Below are 21,939 nucleotides of genomic sequence, written 5' to 3' on the forward strand. Positions count from 1 at the left end.
AGCCCAACAGTTAAGGAGTTAGACCTGTAGCCAAAAGGTCACCTGTTTGAATCTTGAACAGGCGTCGGAAAAAAAGGGACTGCTGGGTTCATATCCTAAAAACAATCCCCTACCGTTGGGCCCTTGAGCAAGGCCCTTAACCCCAAAACATGCTCTCCATCCAGGGGCACTGCAGCTTGACCCTGTGCTCCTCTCAACTGTCTGTGTGAGCATGAACATATAGTTATAACCATATCATGTGTAGGCTGCTGTTCCCATAGCAACCAGATATACTCAAAATGACCTGACAAGGATGTGGAATACATCAATACATTGATTAGCAAAGATGTTGAATCTTTCATTATATTGCGTCGGTGTGTAGAGAGCAGCTACACAATGAGGCAATACAGCATAAGAAATGTGTGCAATACGTCAAGCACTGTACATTGAAATATTTTCTCGCTTACTCCAACTGTATGAAGCTCATACCTCCGTTATGTAATCTTTCCCATCCTTCCCATGAATGGCTTTGACAGCACAGATATCCAACCCTCCGAAGATCACTGAGCAGGTGTCAACCCACAGCTTGTACCTGAACACAGGGGGAAGAAGAAGAAGACACTCACAAAAACATAGTGTCAGTCTATAGATTCATGCCAAAGACAAGTGTTATTGCTATTTAACAGAAACAAATTGCATGTAGCAATGCAATTACTCAAATGGCTGTTATCAATTGTGTACCATTCAGAGAGAACACTATGCAGTGCTAACTCGGATCAATACAGACGTAGCTCATTAAGAGACCATGTAAACGTGACTCTCGTAATGAGACAGGGCATTGTCCTATTAGAATGGATGCATTATCCGTGGTGCTGTACTGCTGTTGTTCAGGACTCATACCTGTCAGTCATGGCCACTTGTTCCAGCATGGCTGAGCCTGTGTTGGTCTTCCAGTTGCCAGAGATTGAGGTCCTCCTATAATGGATGAGGCAGACATTACACATGTATACATATTAAAGTCCCTGGCAAATTCAAATTGTGTTGGATTAATTTGATTACACTGCTGGATTATTTAGAGAAACGGACGATCCTTAAGGTACACTGTGGAAAATGTGAATCTTTTCAGAAGCATATATCATATACATAAAACAGGTGAATAATTAGTACGTACATGTAAGCTTTGTAGTCATTGCCAATCTTCTGGATCCTGATGTCGTACTTGGAGTCAATGAGAGGCTCAGTGGTGGTGTAGGTTTGGGTGAGAGCCACCACACTGGCAATGTCCTGGAATTTACTGTGGTTATCTACCCTCACCTGGACACACACACACACACCAGAGTACAGTTAGAAACCCATGTATTTTTTCTGATAGTATAATATTTTTTGTGAAGCAATTGTTTTTGTAAATTACAAGAATGACAAACATTCTTACCTTTCCTACTCCTGAGTGAGCGTGCCCAATTTTCACAACGACAGGAAACGTTGGCATGGCAACCTGGGTAATACACCATGTAGACGTTATTGTTTTACGTGTGCGTGGTTTCATCAGACAAAAAAAGCAAAAGAAGTCACACGTTAAATGCTACATTTCAGAGCAGGAGATGATTAGGTTCTTACCATATCCTTGTAGTTGGGATAGAAGGTCTGTTCAATCAGAGGGAACTTCTCTGCACCAAGCTTCCTGTAGGTGCTTATTAGCTGTGCAAACTGGAGTCAAACATCAGACATCCATTAGTCAAATTATGCAAACTATGTACTGTAGGCACAAATACACAAGCATCATGCATGGAACCCAGCCAATCCTCTGTCATACCTACCGCCCAGGGCTTGTCACACAGGTTGTAGATGGACTCCAGGGTGTTGATACTGGGGATGCCCCCATATTGCAGACCAATGATCAGGTTACGGAAGTCCTCGTTCTGGGTCATACTGAAGGCATGCTGGCGGATAAGGACAAAGTCAGGCTTGAATGACCTGTAAAAAAAAAAATGAATATACAGATGCTTTAGAGAGAAATGCGATCGCATGTTGATTTTGTACCCCCACACCAGACACGATCAGCACACGCAGGTTGAAATATCAAAACAAACTCTGAGCCAATTATATGAATTTGGGGACTGTCACACTGTATAATGAAAGGAGATAGGCGCAGGAATATGTAATAGGGTTTTTTATTTCTCCACACAAAATAAAGTACGTCATGAAAAACAAACACGTACTTTTGTGTGTGTATATATATGTATAACGATGTGAGCTGAGATTCGGGAAGCAAGTTCAGGGAGTGAGTGTTAATCAAATAAATGGAACATAATACAAAACAAGAACCTCGAAGAATGCACAGACATGAAACAGAAACAATGACGCCTGGGGAAGGAACCAAAGGGAGCGACAAACTCAGCAAAAAAAGAAACTTCCCTTTTTCAGGACCCTGAAAAGGACAGATCTTCATTGTAAAGGGTTTAAGCTCTGTTTCCCATGCTTGTTCAATTAAACCATAAGCAATTAATGAACATGCACCTGTAGAACGGTCGTGAACACACTAACAGCTTACAGACGGTAGGCAATTAAGGTCAAAGTTATGAAAACTTAGGACACCAAAGAGGCCTTTCTACTGACTCTGAAAAACACCAAAAGAAAGATGCAGGGTCCCTGCTCATCTGCATGAACGTGCCTTAGGCATGCTGCAAGGTGGCGCGAGGACTGCAGATGTGGCCAGGGCAATAAATTGCAATGTCTGTACTGTGAGATGCCTAAGACAACGCTACAGGGAGACAGGACGGACAGCTGATCGTCCTCACAGCGGCAGACAACGTGTAACAACACCTGCACAAGATTGGTACATCCGAACATCACACCTGCAGGACAGGTACAGGATGACAACAACAACTGCCTGAGTAACACCAGGAACGCACAATCCCTCCATCAGTTCTCAGACTGCCCACAATAGGCTGAGAGGGGCTGGACTGAGGGCTTGTAAGGCCTGTTGTAAGGCAGATCCTCACCAGACATCACCGGCAACGACGTCGCCTACAGGCACAAACCCACCGTCGCTGGACCAGACAGGACTGGCAAAAAGGGCTCTACACTGACGAGTCCCGGTTTTGTCTCACCAGGGGTGATGGTCGGATTCACGTTTATCCTCGAAGGAATGAGCGTTACACCGAGGGCTGTACTCTGGAGCGGGATTGATTTGGAGGTGGAGGGTCCGTCTTGGTCTGGGGCGGTGTGTCACAGCATCATCGGACTGAGCTTCTTGTCTTTGCAGGCAATCTCAACGCTGTGCTCTTACAGGGAAGACATCCTCTTCCCTCATGTGGTACCCTTCCTGCAGGCTCATCCTGACATGACCATCCAGCATGACAATGCCACCAGCCATACTGCTCGTTCTGTGCGTGATTTCCTGCATGACAGGAAAGTCAGTATTCTGCCATGGACAGCGAAGAGCCCGGATCTCAATCCCATTGAGCACATCTGGGACCTGTTGGATATGAGGGTGAGGGCTAGGGCCATTCCCCCCAGAAATGTCCGGGAACTTGCAGGCGCCTTGTTGGAAGAGTGGGGAAACATCTCATGGCAAGAACGGGCAAATCTGGTGCAGTCCATGAGGAGATGCACTGCAGTACTTAATGCAGCTGGTGGCCAAACCAGATACTGACTGTTACTTTTGATTTTGACCCCCCCTCCCCCTTTGTTCAGGGACACATTATTAAATTTCTGTTAGTCACATGTCTGTGGAACTTGTTCAGTTTATGTCTCAGTTGTTGAATCTTGTTACGTTCATACAAATATTTACACATGTTAAGTTTGCTGAAAATAAACGCAGTTGACAGTGAGAGGACGTCTCTTTTTTGCTGAGTTTATATAGGGCAGGTAATCAAGGAAGTGATGGAGTCCAGGTGAGTCTGACGAAGTGCACGTGTGCGTAAAGATGGTGACAGGTGTGCGCCATAACGAGCAGCCTGGTGACCTAGATGCCAGAGAGAGAGCACACGTGACAGTACCCTCTCCCACACGCACGGCTCTATCCGCAGGACGCTGACCGAAATGACGATCCAGGGAACAGGAGTGGACACCTCTGCAGAGGTGCAGGAAACCCGTCAATCCGGCTGAGACGCAGGAGTATGGTGACCTAGAGCGCCGGAGAGAGAGTAAATAGTTGATGGTACCCCTTCACTTGGAACGTTTGGATCCAGCCTCAGGGATGATCCCGTGGATCAGGAGCGGACCGGTCACCCCCTGCTGATGCGCGGGAACCTGTCGCCGGCTGGAAGCCTGGCAGGGGAGCCTGGCGATCCGGTTGAGGCATGAGAGCCTGACGAGGCAGTAGAAGCAGGGGAGCCTGGCAATCCAGTGAAGGCATGAAAGCACAACGAGCTGGCTGAGGCAGGGGAGCCTGTTGATCCGGCTGAGGCATGAGAGCCTGTAGTGGCTTCCGGACCCGACGTCATTCCCACCTAGCCCAAAATACAAAAACCACTCCTTGATACTTCCCTTAGGTGCGGCGTCATTCTGTTACGATGTGAGCTGAGATTTGGGAAGCAAGTTCAGGGAGTGAGTGTTTAATACAATAAACAGAAGATAATACTTAACAAGAACCTCGAACAACACACAGACAAGAAACAGAAACAATGAAGCCTGGGTAAGGAACCGAAGGAAGTTACATATATAGGGCAGGTAATAAAGGAAGTGATGGAGTCCAGTCTCACGATGTGCAGGTGCGCGTAACGATGGTGACAGGTGTTCGCCATAACTATAACGAGCAGCCTGGTAACCTAGAGGCCGGAGAGGGAGCACACGTGACAACAGGGATGTAACCCAAACTAAAGAGCGAGTTGTAAACCTCTAAATAATACACGGGACGAGACCCGTAATAACAAGTGCACAATAACACGTAGCAGGAAAGCCAATACAACCGAGCACAGGTACTCACAAGACCAAACGGCATGGGACAATAATCGACAAGGACAACGGGGAACAGAGGACACATACTAATCTGGGGGAATGGGAACCAGGTGTGCGTAATGAGACAATCAATCCACAGATGAGAAAGGAATTCAGTTGACCGTTTTATCTGTCGGAGTAGAGGACCTTGTGCATTTCAGGTAAAATAACAACTCAACGTTTATATCCCAGGACAAATTAGCTAGCAACAGCAAGCTAGATAAATTGCCATAAATGTTACATGCGTTTCGACCTGTCCCCAAATTAATATTGGTGGAATATCAAATCTGGAAATTTGCCATGGTTCTCTTTACATGTGAAGGTCAACTAATGCTGACCACACCACTTGTGTCGTGTGCGCAAGCTTTGAAAATAACATACATGTTATTCAATCATTGTACCCACACTGCTCGCGCACCTCAGCGAGAGTCTGCGTGTGCTAAAATAGATTATATTTGCCTCTCCCATCTCCTCGTAGGTTTTTAGGAGCATATACCCACGTGCCATCTCCTCATTGGTGTAATGCACCATAAAGTTGTTTGCCAACCTCCTATATAAAGTCCAAAGAAGTCAAAAGAAGCCTGAGGAAGGAGGAGAGATGATGAGAAAGGAATTTGGTTTACCATTTTGTCATCTCTCCTCCAACCTCAGGATTCTTTTAAAAATATTTTTACTTTGGACTCTATATGGTTGGCAACCAACTTTATGGTGCATTACTACTGGAGTGTGGACATCAGTTCATCTTTGAGAGGCAGGACTTGCAGCGCGTTGAGCGTCACAAATAGCACCAACTTGTCGCAATGATTGAATAACATGTACGTGTACATTTATTTTGCAACGCTCTCACATGCCACAGGAGCGGTGTGGTCAGCATGTAAGGCTTGAGTGTGTTGCTCAGGAAAAATAGCCTTTCAGAGCAATGGTGAATTGTCAATGAGTTCAGATGCTACAGTTTGGCTTGTGTGTGTGTGTGGGCAGGCGGGCACGTGCGTCCATGCGTGTCTCACCTGGCCACCTTGGTACCATTTCTCAGAACCTGCATGTCCACATTACAGCTCCCATTGGCATGAGCTATGATGTTGATCTCACTGAACTCAGCCTGCAAGGCAGAAAAACAGACAGGTACATCTGAAGAACTGAACGTAGACACTACAATAATAGGAGTCATAGATACATATTCAGTTTCTAGGTAGAGAATTCTGAGACAGGTGCCAAAAGTTAATCGACGCAGTTTTCCTAATGAGGCTTACCTGTTCGACTTTGATGTCATAATCTCCATGTACTTTCTTCCCTCTGAAGAGTTTGGCCCTAGGCAATAGAGACATTCATTGATTATCCTTTTGATGACATTATGAGAACCCTGTGACTCTTTGTGATTGTGTTTCTCTGTGGATGCCTTCCATCAATTCACAATCAGGTACAGCTCCAGTCAATATTGAATAAGATACACTTCATTGAATTTAATATGCATCAATATACATTTTATGGCGCGAACACATGCATCTTAATGATTTAATTACACACCACACCGTTACCCAAACATTCCGTCTTTGTGGCACATATCCCCTCAGATAAACGTGACTTAGAGAACTGTTGCTTGTGATAAAGTCAAGGTGGTGATATATTCACTCCAGGGCCATACTAGCGAACATTTGAAAAACTACGTTTAGACTTTTTCTTAGTCTCAAAATGTGCATCAGCCAATTGAAATCATTGATGTAGTCGCACGTGATAAAGTGCTACAAGTTAGCTGCTCCCATTATATAACCTGGCACATTGTAACGGCTGTCTTGGGATGAAGGTGAGGACCAAAGTGCAGCGTGGTAAGTGTTCATCCTTTTTAATGTAAATTGAACAACAAAGAAAACAACCGAAACAGTTCTGTCTGGTGCAGACACACAAAGACAGAAAACAAACACCCCCGACACACAGGTGGAAAAAGGCTACCTAAGTATGATTCTCAATCAGAGACAACTAACGACACCTGCCTCTGATTGAGAACCATACCAGGCCAAACTCAAAAACCAACCAAGAAAAACAGACTGCCCACCCCAACTCACGCCCTGACCATACTAAAACAAATACAAAACAAAGGAACTAAGGTCCTTACCTGAGCTTGTGGTGGTGATTATTTCCTGTAACAAATTCTGAATCAGCCTATCAAAAACATACACTTTATATCCACCAACCAATGGAATTTCTTAAAATGCTGAAGGTCAATTTGACCACCAGAGGGATATTTTAAACCTCCTAATTCAAGTTTTCATTTTGTTCCACATGGAACAAATAGTAGAGTGCCAACATTGCCTGATGCATCCTTGACTAGGCTACTAGCTAGTAACGTCAGACAAAATTCCAAAAGACAAAATCGCACATTTTGGAAGATAAAGGCCTATACAACATTTAAGTTTGTATTTTTCCCCCGTTAAAGCACACGGATGGGTGTGAAACGGATTAGCAAAAATTTTGGATTTTGTATCAATTTATGCCATTGTTTGGTGGATAAAAAGTACAAGATCTCTGATAAACTGATGCAGAATTTGTTACAGGAAATAATCACCACCACCTGCTCAGTTTAGCATGGGGCTTAATGTACCAGATTATATAATGGGAACAGCTTTCACGTGCGACTACGTCACAGATTTTAATTGGCTGATGCACATTTTTACAATGTTCTCAAGTATGGCCCCACACTGATCATTTTCATTTTTTTTGTTCCGGTTTATATCCCTGTTATATGATATTTTAGTAGGCTACCCTGTTGCAGCAATTGCTGCCATCTGTTGGATCTTTACTGCCCTCTTGAAACAAGATACATTTTACAATTGATGAAATTATCTGGTTCAATAGCTATGGTTTTTGTCCAAGATAAAAGCCTTTGTGTGGACTAAAGCATTTGTTTGGTGTATCTTAGTCTACTGAGAGTCAGTTTAGCATCGAGCTACGTCTGTACAGACACTGCCACTCATTCCCTGTCAATAAACAGGCTGGGCACTATTTGAACCCACCACACACTGCAGTTGTTGAATATACCCACGGACAAAGAGGAGAGAAAAAAAAATCTTAAACCTTCCTCAGAAATGGTGCTGTACAGTTCAATGGCCAAAGTAATCAAAAGGTGCTGTGTACATGTATTTACAGTAGGGCCATACAAGGTTTCCATGGCCGGCCTTAACTTTCTATTGAAATGACACATCAATAACAGTGATCACTGAAGTCTACTAGAAGAAAAATACAATCGAAGCAATTATCATACACATAAAGATGTTTTATTGTCCCATACACCAGATAGGTGCAGTGAAATGTGTTGTTTTACAGGGTCAGCCAATGTAGTGCAGCACCCCTGGAGCAAATAAGGGTTAAGTACAGTACCTTGATCAAGGACGCATGTTTCACCTCGTTGGCCCGAATACTCGCACCAGCAACCTTTCGATTACTGGCCCAACGCTCTAGGCTACCTGTCACCCTCTGCTTGTTTATTTCACGTTGGTACTGTATGTCAAACACACCCTAATGAGGAACAGCTGAATAATTCATGGCTGATCTAATTTGAGTCTGGGATTTATCTGTGGCTGTGGAGGAAAACAAGCATCTGAATATGAATCACGCCAGCACAGTCACAGTAGAATGAAAACCTGTAGATACTTTGTGTTATGATACATGGCCTCTGTGAATGGATATATGCAGGGCTGCCAAAGACATGACTCAGAGACAGAATCACAGTGACAATGCATTAAATTGTAGGGGTTGGTTTAAGGCAGGGCTGCCAAACCCTCTTCCTAGAGGTCTACTGTCCTGTAGGTTTCCAGTCCAACCCTAATTTAGCATATCTGATTCAGCTAGTTAACGGCTTGTTGAGCCGCTAATTAGTAGAATCCAGTGTGTTAATTTAGGGTTGGACTGAAAACCCACAGGACGGTAGATCTCTAGGAAGAATATTTGGCAGCCCTGGTTTAAGGGATGGTTCAGCATCAGATCTCCCTGATTCAGTTCCTACTTCAACTTATATTTATTGTGGAGGATGTACTGAATATATTTGTAGAACAGAGGTGGTTCAGAACCAAACTCACGAGTAATCTTCCCTGAGACCTGAATACTTGCATTAGCTCCCCGAGCTAATGCCTTGGCTTTGCTCAGCGTGTTAACAGTCTTGTGGCTCAGGTTGAAACTCCAGTTGGTTACATTACATAGCATGTAGGTCTATGCATTGAGGCAGATCAATCAACTGTTTGATCTTTGCTTTTTTGCTCTGTACCCTGACCATTGCACATGCTAATAAAGTCCACCTTCCAGCATTGAATGAAGTAGCCTACATGCCACTTGTCCAGGACCATATGGTGTCATCATCAATAATAACTGACCGTCTATAACAGAATTCAGGCGCCAGACATTTCAAAGCGATCCATGTAGAATTGCTGGTAAATTACCCATGCACGGAACAACAGATGCCGTGTACTGTAGATGGAGCCATTTATATGTTATTTATAAATCAGTGCGGTTTTCAAAGTGATGAGCCCAATTTGAGCTCTAGATGGAGGTGGCTGGTATTGTGATGAAGGTTGAGGTTTGTCTTCTAAGAGCGTGCAGTCTAATGTAGCTACTGATGAGTAAGATGACTACAGATCAAATGATGCATCATTACTGTGAGAGCTTTTATCTAGCTAAGGCTAGCTTTTTCAAACAGAAATTTGCTTCCTGTAGAACTAATTCCAAAAAGTTTAGGACACTGTAAAGTCCATGTCCAAGAACACCTCCTCCCAGCTGCCCACTGCACTGGGGATAGGAAACACTGTCATTACCGATAAATCTACGATAATCAACAATTTCAATAAGCATTTTTCCACTGCTGGCCATACTTTCCACCTGCCTAACCCTACCCCGGCCAACATCTCAGCAGTCATGGGTGCACCTCAGCCACGCTGAAAGTCCTAAACGATATCATAACCGCCATCGATAAAAGACAGTACTGTGCAGCAGTCTTCATCGACCTGGCCAAGGCTTTCGATTCTGTCAATCACCACGTTCTCATTGGCAGACTCAATTGCCTTGGCTTCTCAAATGACTGCCTCGCCTGATTCACCAACTACTTCTCAGATAGAGTTCAGTGTGTCAAATCGGAGGGCCTGTTGTCCGGACCTCTGCCAGTCTCTATGGGGGTGCCACAGGGTACAATTCTCGGGCAGACTCTTTTGTATATATCAATGATATCAATGATGTTGCTCTTGCTGCTGGTGATTCTCTGATCCACCTCTATGCAGACGACACCATTCTGTATACATCTGGCCCTTCTTTGGACACTGTGCTAACAAACATCCAAATGAGCTTCAAGGTCATACAACACTCCTTCTGTACACTCCTTCCGTGGCCTCCAACTGCTTTTAAATGCTAGTAAACCTAAGTGCATGCTCTTCAACCGATTTCCAACTCAATTAGCACCCTCCAACTCAATTAGCATCACTACTCTGGACGGTTCTGACCTAGAATATGTGGACAACTACAAATACCTAGGTGTCTGGTTAGACTGTAAACTCTCCTTCCAGACTCACATTAAGCATCTCCAATCCAAAATTAAATCTAGAATCGGCTTCCTATTTCACAACAAAGCCTCCTTCACTCATGCCGCCAAACATACCATCGTAAAAAAGACTATCCTACCAATCCTTGACTTCGGCGATGTAATTTACAAAATAGCCTCCAACACTCTACTCAGCAAACTGGATGTAGTCTATCACAGTGCCATCTATTTTATCACCAAAGCCCCATAAACTACCCACCACTGCAACCTGTATGCTCTCGTTGGCTGGCCCTCACTACATATCCGTCGCCAAACCCACTGGCTCCAGGTCATCTGTAAGTCTTTGCTAAGTAAATTCCCGCCTTATCTCAGCTCACTGGTCACCATAGCAACACCCACCCGTAGCACATGCTCCAGCAGGTATATTGCATTGGTCATCCCCAAAGCCAACACTTCCTTTGGCCACCTTTCCATCCAGTTCTCTGCTGCCAATGACTGGAACGAATTGCAAAAATCTCTGAAGCTGGAGTCTTATATCTCCTTCTCTAACTTTAAGCATCAGCTGTCTGAGCAGCTTACCGATCACTGTACCTGTACACAGCCAATCTGTAAATAGCACACCCGACTACCTCATCCCCATATTATTACTTACCCTCCTGCTCTTTTGCACCCCAGCATTTCTACTTGCACATCATCATCTGCATATCTATCACTCCAGTATTAATGCTAAATTGTAATTATTTTCACCTCTATGGCCTATTTATTGCCTACCTCTCTACTCTTCTACATTTGCACACACTGTACATAGATCTTTCTATTTTTCTTTTCCTTTGTGTTATTGACTGTACTTTTGTTTATGTTTAACTCTGTGATGTTGTTTTTGTCGCACTGCTTTGCTTTATCTTGGCCAGATCGCAGTGGTAAATGAGAATTGGTTCTCAACTGGCCTACCTGGTTAAATAAAGGTGAAAAAAAATCGATGCCATCCATTATAATCCTATGAAGGTATAATTACAATCCACACTTTAAATATCAAGGGCCATATTATGTGAAGAAACATTTGCAAGAAAAGACCCAATGGTGGAAATATCAATGTCCTGTAGTTATAACTCTCGTATTCAAATGATCTATACCCAAGTCTAAGATAGAAATGGGAGCAAAAAGACAGAGATTGAGTGAGTGAACATTGAGTGAGTGAACGAGTCAGTGTTTGGGTCAATCAAATTGTATACATGGAAATGTGTTCCAAATATGTTCCACATTTCAGACATGCTAAAATGGCCTCTAAAAATGGATGTTTGTGTGAGAGTAAGATGATTCAGAGATGATCTTGACAGGTTGTGGTACGATGGGAGCAAGTATTACCTGAATACTAATGTTTCATCAGTATTCACTTCCATCCATTGTGAAAACAACGCCAAACAAACAATTAGTCAACCTCTTTTAGTTTGTTTGATCAGTGATTTACAATTAACCGTTGATTGGTTGATTTAGATGTCAGACAAAGAGAAACTAAATTATGAAACCGAAAACCCCCACAAACTTTTACAGATGCACAATTGAGAGCGTCCTGTTGGGCTGCATCACCACCTGGTACGGCAACTGCACCACCCATAACCACAGGGCTCTCCAGAGGGTGGTGAGGTCTGCACAACGCATCACCGGGGGAAAACTATCTGCTATCCAGGACACCTACAGCACCCGATGTCACAGGAGGCCAAAAAGCTCATCAGGGACAACAACCACCAGAGCCAATAACATAGTGAGGTTGCTGCCTACATACAGACTTGAAATCATTGGCCACTTTAATAAATGGATGAGTAGCCACTTTAATAATGTTTACATACAGTATCTTGCATTACTTATCTCATATGTAAATACTGTATTTTATACCATCTATTGCATCTTGCCTGTGCCGCTCAGTCATTGCTCATCTATATATTTACATGTATATATTCTTTTTCCATTCCTATACTTAGATTTGTATGTATTAGGTAGTTGTTGTGGAATTATTAGATTACTTTTTAGATGTTGCTGTACTGTCGGAACTAGAAGCACAAGCATTTTGCTACACTCGCTTTGAACAACAGATCTAGGATTAGATTAATCTATCCCCAAAGTTGAACCATTACGGGCATACCACCCTGCATCCCATTGCTAGCTTGTTTCTGAAACTAAGCAGGGTTGGTCAGGGTTTTTATTTGTACCTTTAGGCAAGTCAGTTAAGAACAAATTATTATTTTCAATGACGGCCTAGGAACAGTGGGTTAACTGCCTGTTCAGGGGCAGACCGATAGATTTGTACCTTGGCAGCTCAGGGGTTTGAACTTGCAACCTTCCAGTTACTAGTCCAACACTCTAACCAATAGGCTACCCTGTCAGGGTTGATCCTGGTCAGTCCCTGGATGGGAGACCAGATGCTGCTGGAAATGGTGTTGGAGGGCCAGTAGGAGGCACTCTTTCCTCTTGTCTAAAAAAATATCCCAATGCCCCAGCGCAATGATAGGGGACATTGCCCTGTGTAGGGTGAGGTCTTTCAGATGGGACTAAAATATCCCATGGCAATTATTGTAAGAGTAGGGGTGTTAACTCTGGTGTCCTGGTTAAATTCCCAATCTGGCTCTCATACCATCATGGTCACCTAATCATCCCCAGCTTCCAATTGGCTCATTCATCCCCCCTCCTCTCCCCTGTAACTATTCCCCAGGTTGTTGCTGTAAATGAGAATGTGTTCTCAGTCAACTTACCGGGTTAAATAAATAAAAAGGGGGATAAGTAATCTGATCCTGTATCAGAGGTTGGGGGAAGCTTCTGGTCCTGATTGACATGCTAACCTCCTATATCTGGGTTTATTCATCATGTTAGTATCTCAAGAGGCCTCTGTAGCATGCCATATTTGTGACACTTCCAGAATAATGGTGATAGGTGATCTGGCCTATATGCTTCATTGCAATGCACAAGTCAATACAGAACCACTAGTGAGTATGCAATTGAAAGTCTGTCAGTTGAGGGGAAATTGACATGCCACTCTGCCACTTCAAACAGGTAGCAAGCAAAGAACAGCTAGTGAATATAAGTGCTGCTTTGTTTCTAATATTTCCATCTGAGGCAGGATATTGTACTGAGCAGGCATTCTGTGAGTGAGTGCTGTCCCAGTTCTGTTTAACAAAGGAAGACTGTTCCCACACTTTGTCTTGGTTCTTGGCTATAGTTTATCTATAGACAGTTCAACTCAAGTTCAACAACCTCTGACATCACAGTGTTGTCTTTATACACAGTTGTTCATATATCCCCCCCCAAGCAGACACATCGATGGCTCTGAACGAACTTTATTTAACTCTTTGCAAACTGGAAACCATTTATCCGGAGGCTGCATTCATTGTAGCTGGGGATTTTAACAAAGCTAATCTGAAAACAAGACTCCCTAAATTTTATCAGCATATCGATTGCGCAACCAGGGGTGGTAAAACCTTGGATCATTGTTACTCTAACTTCCGCGACGCATATAAGGCCCTGCCCCGCCCCCCTTTCGGAAAAGCTGACCACGACTCCATTTTGTTGATCCCTGCCTACAGGCAGAAACTTAAACAAGAGGCTCCCACGCTGAGGTCTGTCCAACGCTGGTCAGACCAAGCTGACTCCACACTCCAAGACTGCTTCCATCACGTGGACTGGGACATGTTCCGTATTGCGTCAGATAAAAATATTGACGAATACGCTGATTCGGTGTGCGAGTTCATTAGAACGTGCGTTGAAGATGTCGTTCCCATAGCAACGATAAAAACATTCCCTAACCAGAAACCGTGGATTGATGGCAGCATTCGCGTGAAACTGAAAGTGCGAACCACTGCTTTTAATCAGGGCAAGGTGTCTGGCAACATGACCGAATACAAACAGTGCAGCTATTCCCTCCGCAAGGCTATCAAACAAGCTAAGCGTCAGTACAGAGACAAAGTAGAATCTCAATTCAACGGCTCAGACACAAGAGGCATGTGGCAGGGTCTACAGTCAATCACGGACTACAAGAAGAAACCCAGCCCAGTCACGGACCAGGATGTCTTGCTCCCAGGCAGACTAAATAACTGTTTTGCCCGCTTTGAGGACAATACAGTGCCACTGACACGGCCTGCAACAAAAACATGCGGTCTCTCCTTCACTGCAGCCGAGGTGAGTAAGACATTTAAACGTGTTAACCCTCGCAAGGCTGCAGGCCCAGACGGCATCCCCAGCCGCGCCCTCAGAGCATGCGCAGACCAGCTGGCCGGTGTGTTTACGGACATATTCAATCAATCCCTATACCAGTCTGCTGTTCCCACATGCTTCAAGAGGGCCACCATTGTTCCTGTTCCCAAGAAAGCTAAGGTAACTGAGCTAAATGACTACCGCCCCGTAGCACTCACTTCCGTCATCATGAAGTGCTTTGAGAGACTAGTCAAGGACCATATCACCTCCACCCTACCTGACACCCTAGACCCACTCCAATTTGCTTACCGCCCAAATAGGTCCACAGACGATGCAATCTCAACCACACTGCACACTGCCCTAACCCACCTGGACAAGAGGAATACCTATGTGAGAATGCTGTTCATCGACTACAGCTCGGCATTCAACACCATAGTACCCTCCAAGCTCGTCATCAAGCTCGAGACCCTGGGTCTCGACCCCCCTGTGCAACTGGGTACTGGACTTCCTGACGGGCCGCCCCCAGGTGGTGAGGGTAGGCAACAACATCTCCTCCCGCTGATCCTCAACACGGGGCCCCACAAGGGTGCGTTCTGAGCCCTCTCCTGTACTCCCTGTTCACCCACGACTGCGTGGCCACGCACGCCTCCAACTCAATCATCGAGTTTGCGGACGACACAACAGTGGTAGGCTTGATTACCAACAACGACGAGACGGCCTACAGGGAGGAGGTGAGGGCCCTCGGGGTGTGGTGTCAGGAAAATAACCTCACACTCAACGTCAACAAAACTAAGGAGATGATTGTGGACTTCAGGAAACAGCAGAGGGAACACCCCCCTATCCACATCGATGGAACAGTAGTGGAGAGGGTAGCAAGTTTTAAGTTCCTCGGCATACACATCACAGACAAACTGAATTGGTCCACTCACACTGACAGCGTCGTGAAGAAGGTGCAGCAGCGTCTCTTCAACCTCAGGAGGCTGAAGAAATTCGGCTTGTCACCAAAAGCACTCACAAACTTCTACAGATGCACAATCGAAAGCATCCTGGCGGGCTGTATCACCGCCTGGTACGGCAACTGCTCCGCCCTCAACCGTAAGGCTCTCCAGAGGGTAGTGAGGTCTGCACAACGCATCACCGGGGCAAACTACCTGCCCTCCAGGACACCTACACCACCCGATGTTACAGGAAGGCCATAAAGATCATCAAGGACATCAACCACCCGAACCACTGCCTGTTCACCCCGCTATCATCCAGAAGGCGAGGTCAGTACAGGTGCATCAAAGCTGGGACCGAGAGACTGAAAACAGCTTCTATCTCAAGGCCATCAGACTGTTAAACAGCCACCACTAACATTGAGTGGCTGCTGCCAACACACTGTCATTGACACTGACCCAACTCCAGCCACTTTAATAATGGGAATTGATGGGAAATGATGTAAATATATCACTAGCCACTTTAAACAATGCTACCTTATATAATGTTACTTACCCTACATTATTCATCTCATATGCATACGTATATACTGTACTCTACATCATCGACTGCATCCTTATGTAATACATGTATCACTAGCCACTTTAACTATGCCACTTTGTTTACTTTGTCTACATACTCATCTCATATGTATATACTGTACTCGATACCATCTACTGTATGCTGCTCTGTACCATCACTCATTCATATATCCTTATGTACATATTCTTTATCCCCTTACACTGTGTATAAGACAGTAGTTTTGTAATTGTTAGTTAGATTACTTGTTGGTTATCACTGCATTGTCGGAACTAGAAGCACAAGCATTTCGCTACACTCACATTAACATCTGCTAACCATGTGTATGTGACAAATAAAATTTTTGATTTGATTTGATTTGATTTCATGCACTCTTAGAGAAAAAGGTGCTATCTAGAACCTTAAAGGGTTCTTCGGCTGTCCCCATAGAATAACACTTTGAAGAACCCTTTTTTGTTGCAGATAGAATCATTTTGGTTCCATATAGAACCCATTTTGGCTCCTAACCAATTATGCTATTTTCTGTGTTGTTTCTCATTGTTTGTAACTTATTTTGTACATAATGTTGATGCTACCATCTCTTATGACCGAAAATAGTTTCTGGATATCTTAACAGCAATTACTCACCTCAAACTGGACAATGATTTTTTCTTGAATGAATCTGACACAAAGGATATAATGTTGCTCCTGGACAAGGCCCAAACCCCCATCATTCACATGTAGAAAATAAGGAGATACAGGGGTCGCAGATCAAGGTGCCTTGTGAGAATTTGTCGGCGAGTGGGTAACCCGCCTTTACCATCCGTTCAATTGGCCAACGTGTAATCACTGGAGAATAATCTGGATAAACTCCGTCCGAGATTATCCTACCAACTGGACATTCAAAATTGTAATCAAGTCGTGGCTGAACGATGACATGGATAATATACAGTTGGCTGGGTTTTCCGTGCATCGGCAGGACAGAACAGCTACGTCCGGTAAGATGAGGGGCGGGGATGTGTGTCTGTTTTACAATAACAGCTGGTGTGCAATGTATAATATTAAAGGTAGTCTTGAGGTATTGCTCGCATGAGGTAGAGTACCTCATGATAAGCTGTAGATCACACTATAAATGGAGAGAGTATTCATCTGTACTTTTGGAGCTGTCTATTTACCACCACAAACTGATGCTGGCTCTAAGACCACACTCAACGAGCCATAAACAAACAAGAAAATGCTCATCCAGAAGCGGCACTCCTAGTGGCTGGGGACTTTAATGCAGGGAAACTTAAATTAGTTTGACCTAATTTCCACAAGGATGTGAAATGTGCAACCAGATGAAAAACAAACTAGACCACCTTTCCTCCACACACAGAGACGCATACAAAGCTCTCCCTTGCCCTCCATTTGGAAAATCTGACCGTAATTCTATACTCCTGATTCCTGCTTACGAAGATGATACAGATGCTACGCTACAGGACTGTTTTGCTAGCATAGACTGGAATATGTTCCGTGATTCATCCAATGGCATTGAGTGACCACCTCAGTCACCGGCTTCATCAATATGGTCCCCACAGTGACCATAAGTACATATCCCACCCAGATGACATAGATCACAGGCAACATCTTCACCGAGCTAAATGTTAGAGCTGCCACCTTCAAGGAGTGGGACACTAATCCGGACGCTTATAAGAAATCCCGCTATAACCTCAGACGAACCATCGAACAGACAAAGCTTCAATACTAAGATTGAATCCTACTACACCGGCTCTGGTGCTCGTCAGATGTGGCAGGGCTTACAAAATATGACGGACTACAATGGGAAACCCAGCCGCGAGCTGCCCAGCATAAAAGAGAGCGTACCAGACAGGCCAAATGCCTTTTATGCTCGCTTCGAGGCAAGCAACACTGAAGAATGCTTGAGAGCACCAGCTGTTCCGGAAGACTGTGTGATCACGCTCTCTGTAGCCGATGTGAGCAAAACCTTTAAACAGGTCAAAATTCACAAGTCCGCGGGGCCAGACGGATTACCAGGACGTGTACTCAGAGCATGTGCTGACTAACTGGCAAGTGTCTTCACTGACATTTTCAACGTCTCCTTGACCGAGTCTGTTAGACCTACATGTTTCAAGCAGTCCCTGTGCCCAAGAAAGCGAAGGTATCCTGTCTAAATGGCTACCACCCTGTTGCACTCATGACAGTAGCCATGAAGTGCTTTGAAAGGCTGGTCATGATTCACATCAACACCATCATCCCGGAAACCCTAGATCCACTCCAACTTGCATACCACCTCAACACATCCACAGACGAGGCAATCTCAATCACACTCCTCACTGTTCTTTCCCACCTGGACAAAAGGAACATCCATGTGAGAATGCTGTTCCTTGACTACAGCCCAGTGTTCAACACCAAAATGCCCAGAAAGCTCATCACTAAGCTAAGGACCCTGGGACCAAGACTAGATCCAAAAGGCTCCTTAACAGCTTTCACCCCCAAGCCATAAGACTGCTGAACAATTAAATAAATGGCCACCTGGCCTATTTGCATTGACACCCTCTCCCCCCCCCCCCCCTTGTTTTTACGCTGCTGCTACTCACTGTTTATTATCTATCACTTTGAGGGTTGTGCTATTTTTAAAACTTTTGTTTGTTTAGTAAATCATTTCTGAACTCTATTTTCTTAAAATGGCATTGTTGGTTATGGGCTTGTAAAGTAGGCATTTCACGATAAGGTCTACCTACACCTGTTGTATTCGGGCTGATGTTGAACCCTTTGATGTTGAACCCTTTGTACAGAGGGTTTGACATGTAACCCGAAAGAGTTCTACCTGGAACCAAAAAAGGGTTATCCTATGGGGACAGCTGAAGAACCCTTTTGGAACCCTTTTTTCTAAGAGTGTGGAGTCATGCTGAATGTATAAGATGCAGATGCACATCATGTATTTTGACAAGGGAAACAACACTACCTAATGTTATTTGCATTGTATGCAGAAAGAGGAGTTTGATATCATAAAGATTTGTACTTTGCACAGTATATGTATAGGCTAATGGCATTAGAGGGTGGCAGTGTCAAACGGTTGATTTGATATACAGTCCTGGGGTCAGTCTTCAAGCCATGATCTCTGCTAAGAGGACAACGCAATCTACAGTACCAGTCAAAAGTTTGGAGTCACTTACTTTATTTGTACTATTTTCTACATTGTAGAATAATAGTGAAGACATCAAAACTATGAAATAACACATATGGATTCATGTAGTAACCAAAAAAGTGTTCATTATATTTAATATTTAACATTTTCAAAGTAGCCACCCTTTGCCTTGGTGACAGCTTTGCACACTCTTGGCATTCTCTCAACAAGTTTCATGAGGTAGTCACCTGAAATGCATTTCAATTAACAGGTGTACCTTGTTAAAAGTTCATTTGTAGAATTTCTTTCCTTCTTAATGAATTTGAGCCAATCAGTTGTGTTGTGACAAGGTAGGAGTGGTATACAGAAGACAGCCCTATTTGGTAAAAGACCAAGTCCATATTATGGCCATCTAATTGCGTTTTCATTACATTTGTTAAACATATAATCACAATAATAGAGGGATGATTTGTCATAATCACTGTCACTGAGGCAAGCTTTGGTCATTATACTACTATGCTAGTTATTCTCCAGGTTAATCATGCTTTCAGAACATTCCTATAGCACTGTATTAATCTTTGTCTAGCGCTCCTTGGCAACCACTAATTCAAATAGTCGAGAAGGGGAGAAAACGTTTCTTAAATGCCTGTAGTGATATTGCCAAGTTACAGGGACTGTCAGCACTGACATTCACAACCATAATAATGACATAATAGGTGTAATTTGTGAGAAAAACATTGTGCATTGCTATCATTCAAAATTCAAAATGGTTTCTGTTTACCAGTGCTCATTGCCTAGTCTTTTTTTCCGTCAGTTGGTAGTGAGACTGGTATTCCTGTCTGGTTCCATTTTAGTGTCTGTGCTAAATGCAGGAGACACAGGATACACAAAAGTTATAGCCTGATACTGTATATTGTCTGTGGATATCTACCTAACCATTGTATGGTTTAAATACTGTTATTGTTGAAACATAATATCTGCTATTTTAGTATCCCAGACTCATAGACAATTAAGTGATAATGCATTCATCACATCCATGTCTGTAACTAGGCCTATGCTTTTCAATGTGACAGAGGGAACGTTTCTGAACAATGAATCCCCACCACAGGCATTCTAATAAGATTTCGTTATTGGGCACTGAAAGAAAAGCTCATTTCTACACTCATCTGAGTAAAGGCCTATAGTCAAACAACGAATCCTTATGAAATACGACCACAACCTAAAAGCCCAATGATTAACGATGGCCAATGATTCAATGATAAAATCAATTGCCTAGTTAAATAAAGGTAAAATAAATTTAAAAAAAGCTTTGCTGTGAAGTCTGGAGTTGATCAAGGTTGTGTTATGTCAGCCTTACTCTTCAACCTGGCAATAGATTAGGTCATGTGGCAAACAACAGAAAATCAGGCAAGAGAAATACTATGGACCTTGTATTCTACTCTAGAAGACCTACTCTAGAAGACTTCACTGATGGCCTTGTTCTTGCATCACACATTGGACTGGACATTTTCTGAGAAAGAGTTCAGAGACTCGATCCCAAGAATAGATGTTCATTGGAATACAGAGGTGGAGACAGAGCTCCAACAACATCAGCAGAGATGGGACATGGTGGAGAAGATGGTCAGAGACAGACAGAATGGAGAGCCTTTGTTGCTGCCCAAACCCGGAAGCAGGCGTGACATGATTGAGTCAGTGTTGGCCACCAATCCCAAAGAGTGTAAAATGAGAGAGGGCCTCAGAACTGACTCATATTGTAGACACATTAAATATGTATGTGGTGCTTGGCCTGAGGCAGGCTTTGAGACTGAGCGGCAGGTCTTTCTAGTGGCTAAGTGGTTGAAACATGAAACAGGGAGGCTTCAATACTGAGCTGCACAAATCTTTCAGCTGATGGCTATGGGTTTTTGGAAATGGTTTATGAGCCAGAAATTACTGAGGTTTTCTCTAACAGAAAATAGCTGTTTTGTATTGATGTGGCCTGCTGGCTTCAACACTGACACACACTGTTGTTTTTAATGTCGTTTTAAAGGTTATGTAATTTACTCAGATGTCTTCAATGTTTCCATAACTGTTGACCGTTTGATAAACTCCAGGCTTTTGATGTTTCACATTGTATGGTATTATTTAATGATTGCCAATACATTGACAAATACTATAAGAAAACAATGATTTTATTTCCTCTTAGGCTGTTGACTGTCTGCTTTTATGTGGAGCCAAAAGACATGGCATCCTTTCAAATGAAATGAGTAAGATCCTATTAGTTTTGATCTGGGTTTCCATTACCTAAATGGGCTAAATCACTCGTGATGCAACGTGACTTGAATTGAAATATCGAGCATTACTTAGACCTAGGCTACAGCATATCTGCAGTGCAAGCATAGTGGTCATTTTTGTTAAACGGAGCTTGTACGGATTTAACATACACACCAATATAATAAATGCATCTGCAGTATGCCAAATTCCAATAAATGTAATGTGTCCACTCTGCCCATGTTATTGTAGTAGCATCCATTTTGCATGGTGAGATGAATCATGCACATACACAGGACTCAACCTTGAATAGCCACTATCCATCAAGCAGCATGTCATCCAAACACAGCTATGTCCCCCAGGCTACAGTTGCCATCTGCATAGCCTACTGTGTACACACTATATACAGTCCATTAGGAAAGTATTTATACCCCTTGACTTTATCCACATT

General features: G+C 43.6%; 1 protein-coding gene across 2 annotated transcripts in view; it reads right to left on the minus strand.

The window, feature by feature from the left end:
• LOC115131883 (synapsin-2-like) overlaps window positions 1-21,939 on the minus strand; it is a 35,334-nt gene that overhangs the window by 5,650 nt on the left and 7,745 nt on the right. For both annotated transcript variants that reach the window (XM_029663951.2, XM_065020589.1), the window contains exons 2-9: window positions 6,171-6,228; window positions 5,928-6,019; window positions 1,797-1,953; window positions 1,597-1,686; window positions 1,412-1,474; window positions 1,151-1,293; window positions 880-954; window positions 469-571 (exon numbers count right to left, since the gene is read on the minus strand). In XM_029663951.2, coding sequence (XP_029519811.1) covers window positions 469-571; window positions 880-954; window positions 1,151-1,293; window positions 1,412-1,474; window positions 1,597-1,686; window positions 1,797-1,953; window positions 5,928-6,019; window positions 6,171-6,228 — 781 coding nt within the window. The remainder of the gene's footprint in view (window positions 1-468; window positions 572-879; window positions 955-1,150; window positions 1,294-1,411; window positions 1,475-1,596; window positions 1,687-1,796; window positions 1,954-5,927; window positions 6,020-6,170; window positions 6,229-21,939) is intronic.

The sequence above is a fragment of the Oncorhynchus nerka genome, linkage group LG7 (genome assembly GCF_034236695.1).
Source record: "Oncorhynchus nerka isolate Pitt River linkage group LG7, Oner_Uvic_2.0, whole genome shotgun sequence".
Taxonomy (NCBI): Eukaryota; Metazoa; Chordata; class Actinopteri; order Salmoniformes; family Salmonidae; genus Oncorhynchus; species Oncorhynchus nerka.